Source organism: Sinocyclocheilus anshuiensis, unplaced genomic scaffold (genome assembly GCF_001515605.1).
Source record: "Sinocyclocheilus anshuiensis isolate Anshui unplaced genomic scaffold, SAMN03320099.WGS_v1.1 scaffold733, whole genome shotgun sequence".
Classification (NCBI taxonomy): Eukaryota; Metazoa; Chordata; class Actinopteri; order Cypriniformes; family Cyprinidae; genus Sinocyclocheilus; species Sinocyclocheilus anshuiensis.
Window position 1 is genome coordinate 789,342 of NW_015539923.1, and position 6,713 is coordinate 796,054.

Genomic DNA, 6,713 nt, shown 5'->3' on the forward strand with positions numbered 1-6,713 from the left:
AAAAAAAAAAATATATATATATATATAACACACACACACACACACACACACACACACGTATATACATATATATATATATATATATATATATGTGTGTGTTTGTGTGTGTGCGTATATATATATATATATATACTGTACATATACACACACACACACATATATATACATATATATATATATATATATATATATATATATATATGTGTGTGTTTGTGTGTGTGCGTATATATATATATATATATACTGTACATATACACACACACACACATATATATACATATATATATATATATATATATATATATATATATATGTGTGTGTTTGTGTGTGTGCGTATATATATATATATATATACTGTACATATACACACACACACACATATATATACATATATATATATATATATATATATATATATATATATGTATATATATGTGTGTGTGTGTGTATATGTACAGTATATATATATATATATATACGCACACACACAAACACACACATATATATATATATATATATATATATTCAGCTTATTTTAGTTAGTTGCCAAGGCAATATGTCAAATTATAAAAAATTATTTTAGAATGTTTTTATTTTATTTTAAGTATTTCATGTACTTGCAATGCTTTACCCTCATTGTTGCCCACATACAAAAAGATAAGTTTAAGTTTAAAGTTAAATAGTAAGTTATTGAAATTTTCACTAATTAAGAAGGTTGTGTGTGTGTGTGTGTGTGTTTCTTATAGTCAGGGAATATAGTCTGTAACACTGAGACGTGTCCTGAAATTGCCTGTAATTTGGTGGAGACTGTAGGTGGGCAGTGCTGTCCCAGGTGTCGAAGTAAGTGTGTTGTGGACTTTTTCTACATTTTTGTCCATTTTAATGACAAGTGACTTAAGTTAAGATTGTCTTTAGAAACTCATACTTATCAAAAGATTTTTCCCTTGATATGAAGGTTGTGTCCAGGAGAATGTGCGGCACCAACACAGCTCTCAGTGGAAGCTTCCTAATGACCCCTGCACGACCTGTACATGCACGGTGGGGCTTCACCTGTTACCGAGCTGTTTTTGGCCCATCAGTGTTTTATTCTATAAATATAATTTTTCTCTTTCTCTCTCTATAGTTGGGTCTGGTTCAGTGTGAGAGTGAGCGCTGTAATATCCGCTGTAATAGCCCAGCCTCTCCTCCTCCTGGATCCTGCTGTCCTGTCTGTGACGGTGTGTCCAACCTTTTAAATATGATACATTAATACTGTTTAAAACATTTAAAAACCAAAGAACAGTTGAGAACATGTAATCAAAATTCTGTCAGTTTACTTTTTTGATACATACTGGATGGTATTCCAAGAAAAAAATGATTGTCAGAGTTCACCAATGCCATGATAGGTCTACAAGTTATAACAACAAACATTTATAGAAAGGCTAGGAATATATTGCTTTGGAAAGAAGTGTCTTGGCTATTTATACTTCAAATTAGTTCGATACATTTATTTCTCACAGGTTGCAGTTTGAATGGAATAGATATCCCGAACGGGATGACTCTGCCGCCAGGACCCACATGTGATCCCACGTGTAAATGTGAGGTAAGTTGCGTAAGAATCTGCTTTGCAACTTTTGTTTGTTTATAATTTCTACTTACTTTGTGTTTTATCATATTTTATTGTTTTATTTTATTTTATTTTATTTTATTTTATTATTATACAAATGTTTTTCAATACTTATATTTTTGTTTATAAACTGCTTGACTGTTATTAATATGTACAGTTTTTATTAATTAATTTAAATTATTTATTCATTTTGTTTTGTTAAAATTTTTCAAAACTTGCATTTTTGTTTGTAATCTGCTTCTTCACTGTCATTTATACAGCATGTAATTTTTGTACATGTATTTTTATTTAATTTTCGGTTTTAAAATATTTTTAATATATTTTATTTTTTGTGTAGAATCTGCTTCACTGTCATTGATATGTACTTTTTAAATTTTTCAGTACTTATATTTTTGTTTATATACTGCTTCAGTGTCATTAATACGTAATGTTTTTATTTTTTAATTTAATAAAAAAGTTCTTAAATTTCAAAAAAAAAATTCATTATTTTTATCTTTGTAATTGATATGTAAATTATTTTATTAATTAATTTTTAATTATTTATTAATTTTATTTTATTGTTCTCAAAACTTGCATTTTTGTTTGTAATCTGCTGCTTCACTGTCATTGATATGTAATTTCAATTTCAATTTAATTTAATTTTATTTTATTTTATTGGAGAATAGAGGAAGAGTTAAATATAACCCTTTTATTTTATTTTATTGGAGAATAGAGGAAGAGTTAAATAACCCTTTTATTTTATTTTATTGGAGAATAGAGGTTGATATGTAATTTCAATTTCAATTTAATTTAATTTAATTTTATTTTATTTCCCAGAGAATGCATGAACTGATAACATTTTTACTCTGAATGCAGTGTAAATCACTTTGAATAAAAGCGCCAAATAAAAAAAATCTCAAATTGATTTGGATGAAATGGTTTTCTAAAATGAAAAATAATTACTTTTTTTTTCACAACTTTTTTTTTCAGAATGGAAATATTAAATGCGTTCAGTACCCACCCTGCCCACCGACTCCCTGTCATAATCCAGTCAGGAGACCAGGAGAATGCTGTGCACGGTATCATCATTTCATCACACTTTTTTTGCTAGAAGAGTAAACAAGACAGAGGTGAAACACTCTATTTGATTAATCAGTTCTGTGTGTTGGTGTTGGTGTTCAGATGTGAGGAGTGCACTCACGAGGGCGAGGCGTACACAGACGGTCAAACCTTTGTGTCCAGACAGGATCCATGCTTAAGATGTCAGTGCTCGGTGAGTGTTTACTAAAGTGTTTACTATATATATATGATCATGTGAATGTATTTGTTTGTGCATGTATGGGTATATCTTATGATGCAGGGTGGACAAGTGTCGTGTGAATCTGCAACATCTTCATGTCCGTCTGCGAGTTGCACGCACCCAACAAAACCACACGACCAGTGCTGTCCAACTTGTAACAGTAAATAAGCATGCAAACATCTTTCTTCTAAGACAGATCTTTCTTTCTCTGACATGCAACATAATTAAAAAAGACACAGAGTTGTCCTGGATTTAAGACACAAATACTGATGTGTTTTTACTGTGTTGCAGCTTGTGAATATGAAGGAAGGGTTTATGAAAATGGACAAGATTTCAGGCCTCCCGGTGGAGGTCCATGCATCCAGTGTTTATGCAAGGTGAAACACAGACACACACTTGGGGCCCTATTTTAACGAACTAAGCGCATGGTCTAAAGTGCACGGCGCAGGTGCACTCAGGGCGTGTCCGAATCCACTTTTGCTAGTTTAACGACGGGAAAACGGTCGGCGCCTCCGGGCGCATGGTCTAAACGGGTTGTCTCTATTCTCTTAATGAGTAATGGGTGTTTTTGGGGCGTAACGTGCAATAAACCAATCAGAGTCTCATCTCCCATCCCCTTTAAAAGCCAGTTGCACTCGTGCCATGGCGGGTTCGAATATGTAATTTTTCATTTTTAAAAATGTTTGTGTGCTGCTGCACCCTGTGTGTGTAATAAGCAAAGTGTACGTGCGTTGTGCACCTGCCTATAGGCGCATATTACTAACGCGCTCTTTAAATAACAAAGAAAAAATATTGTGCCAGACTTTAGACCAGGTTTGAGTTGGTCTATGGCGCATCTCGCATCCCCTTTAAAAGCCAGTTGCACTCGTGCCATGGCGGGTTCGAATATGTAATTTTTCATTTTTAAAAATGTTTGTGTGCTGCTGCACCCTGTGTGTGTAATAAGCAAAGTGTACGTGCGTTGTGCACCTGCCTATAGGCGCATATTACTAACGCGCTCTTTAAATAACAAAGAAAAAATATTGTGCCAGACTTTAGACCAGGTTTGAGTTGGTCTATGGCGCAGTCTATTTTCAGTTCCTCAAAATAGCAACGTGCCAACAATGCGCCTGAACACACCTCTTTTTTAGACCAGCACGCCCATGGGCGCACAAATGGGCGCAAATGCATTTGCTATTTAAACAATGTGGCGCAGGACGGGAAAATGAGAACTGCGTCGGGCTGAAACTAGCAAAAACACTTGCGCCGCACCTTGTGCCACATTGCGCCGGGTGTATGATAGGGCCCATCAAGTGAAAAGAGCTACTGTCAATTCAGTTTCAAGCAAGGATAATCAATGAAATTACTGTGATTATACAATGAATTATTATTTTTTATTTTGTCAGTGATTTCGACAATTTTTTTTCAATTGAATTAAAGATAAAGTTGACATGTTTAAATGAATAAATAAAATGGTAAAATATTTGTTTTATTTTGCTTAAAATAAAATGTTGACTTAAAATGATATAGCATTATTGGCTAAAATTGACGAATATGACATGACAAAATTTTAAGTAAATTAAAAGAATATTTTTAAAAACAAAAAGCTGGGCAAAACAAAAAAACAATTGTCCAAAAAGGACAATTCCATATGACTTGTGCACTATGTATTTTTATGAAGTCTTGTATTGGCTTCATCTCAGGAACATGACAAAAACTTGACACATAAAAGCTGGTCATGCTAGGTTTGACGTCACTTAAGTCATTGATTCTTGTGTAACATTATATTGTTTTTTTTTTTGTTAGAATGGTAACGTGAGATGTCATCAGGAAAGATGCCCACTTTTGAGCTGTGCAGTTCCCACTCCAGCCCCTCTTAACACCTGCTGTCCAGTGTGCAGCGGTAAGACATTCTGCAGTACATACTGCTGCCACTAACTTTAACATGAAACACATTCTCTCATACAGTACCATTCAAATGTTTGGGGTCAATAATTTGTTTTTGAAAGAAATTAATAATTTAAAATGTTTAAAAGTGACAGTAAGGACATTTATATTGTTACAAAAGATTTGTTTCAAATAAATGCTGTTCTTTTTAGCTTTCTATTCATCAAAGAATCCTGAAAAATGTATGACAGTTTCCACAAAAATATTAAGCAGAACGACTGGATGATAGTAAATGTTTCTTGAGCACCAAATTAGCGTATTAGATTGATTTCTGAAGGATCATGTGACACTGAAGACTGGAGTAATGATGCTGAAAATTCAGCTTGGCATCACAGGAATAAATTATATTTTAAAATAAAATCAGAAAGAGTTTTTTTTTTAATTGTAATAATATTTCACAATATTACTGGTTTTATTGTATTATTAATCACATAAATGCAGCCTTGGTGAGCATTAAAGATCTTCCAAAATAAGGGTGTCACAATATACCGGTACTGACGATAAACGTGATATTTAAAAAGTGCAATATCGTTATCGTGTTAATTAGGGGTGTGGTGATACACCGGTACTGACGATAACTATGATATTTGTGACCCTGGACCACAAAACCAGTCATAAGTAGCACAGGTATATTTGTAGCAGTAGCCAGCAATACATTGTATGGGTCAAAATTAGGGCTGCACGATAAATCGCATGCGATATTTAATGCGCATCTTGTCAGAAAGCCGGTTCTGTAATCAGCGGTAAATCTCCATCACCTGCGGGCTTTCACATTGAACAGCATTAACTACACAGAGCCGCTGTTCACTGACGAGCTGCTCAAAACCACGTTCATATTTGCGCGATTTTTTGCGCAGCTCGTCAGTGAACAAATATATATAATTTATATTATTTAATATAACATTTTTGTTATTTTTAATAATATATCGTTATTGTTCATTCTTTTGGCCACGATAATTGTGTGGTGAAAAAATTTATATCATGACAGCCCTAAAGATATTTAAAATATCTTACCGACTCCAAGCTTTTGAACAGGAGTGTACATGTTCATTGCATTCTGTGTCCATATATATAGGATGTACATGGAATGGTGTTCAATATGAAGAAGGAGCCACATGGACTGACGCTGGCCAAACATGTTCTTGTGTGGGTGGACAGGTGACGTGTAGTAGGCCTAAAAGGGGCTCGGACTGTCCCAAACCGACCCCCGCACCCTTCCCAAATCCCCCAGGTAAGAGAAAGAAAATAAATATGAAAGACGGGGAGAAAAAACAGTGGCAATGTTCCAAACCCAAATGAGTTGTCTCTGTGTCTTCATACTGTACATCATTCAGCTTTTAGATTATGTATTAATGTGTAAATAAAAAAATTGACCCTTATGACTGGTTTTGTGGTCCAGGGTCACATTTCAAAATGAGAAGTAGACACTGGTCAAACACGTCATTTATGTTTCATTGATACTCGACGCCGGAGGGCGCCCTCACACAGAAAGTCCACAAGCAAGACTCATAGGAGTGATAAAACAAATGACATTCCAGGAAATCCCTTATATGGACAATGGCATCCAGCTATGGCTGTAGCTGAATACAATGCAGAAAGAAATGTTATGACTGATGAAATGTGAACAGAATTAACATATGATTGCAACAGTATATGGTTTATCTGTGTTCTTCAATCCATCTCTGTTATTATTCATAAGGATTATGTATATTTAAAATGTAATGCTAACCGACACAGTCTTTATCACTGAATAGACTTCTATAAAATAGTTTAATTTCTGCCGCATTCTGTGATAAGAACACATCAGTTCACAGAAGAACATTCAAATACTCATATACAGTATATATATATATATATATATATATATATATATATATATTATTAATATAATTTAAATTTATA

At 33.7% G+C, this 6,713-nt stretch overlaps 1 protein-coding gene across 1 annotated transcript in view; it reads left to right on the forward strand.

The window, feature by feature from the left end:
• Window positions 1-6,713, forward strand: part of kcp (kielin cysteine rich BMP regulator) — a 61,170-nt gene that overhangs the window by 13,693 nt on the left and 40,764 nt on the right. The window contains exons 10-19 of the mRNA XM_016483609.1: window positions 747-840; window positions 956-1,038; window positions 1,124-1,217; window positions 1,500-1,582; window positions 2,576-2,664; window positions 2,768-2,858; window positions 2,946-3,045; window positions 3,177-3,262; window positions 4,671-4,767; window positions 5,887-5,969. Of these exons, the coding sequence (XP_016339095.1) occupies window positions 747-840; window positions 956-1,038; window positions 1,124-1,217; window positions 1,500-1,582; window positions 2,576-2,664; window positions 2,768-2,858; window positions 2,946-3,045; window positions 3,177-3,262; window positions 4,671-4,767; window positions 5,887-5,969 (900 nt within the window). The remainder of the gene's footprint in view (window positions 1-746; window positions 841-955; window positions 1,039-1,123; window positions 1,218-1,499; window positions 1,583-2,575; window positions 2,665-2,767; window positions 2,859-2,945; window positions 3,046-3,176; window positions 3,263-4,670; window positions 4,768-5,886; window positions 5,970-6,713) is intronic.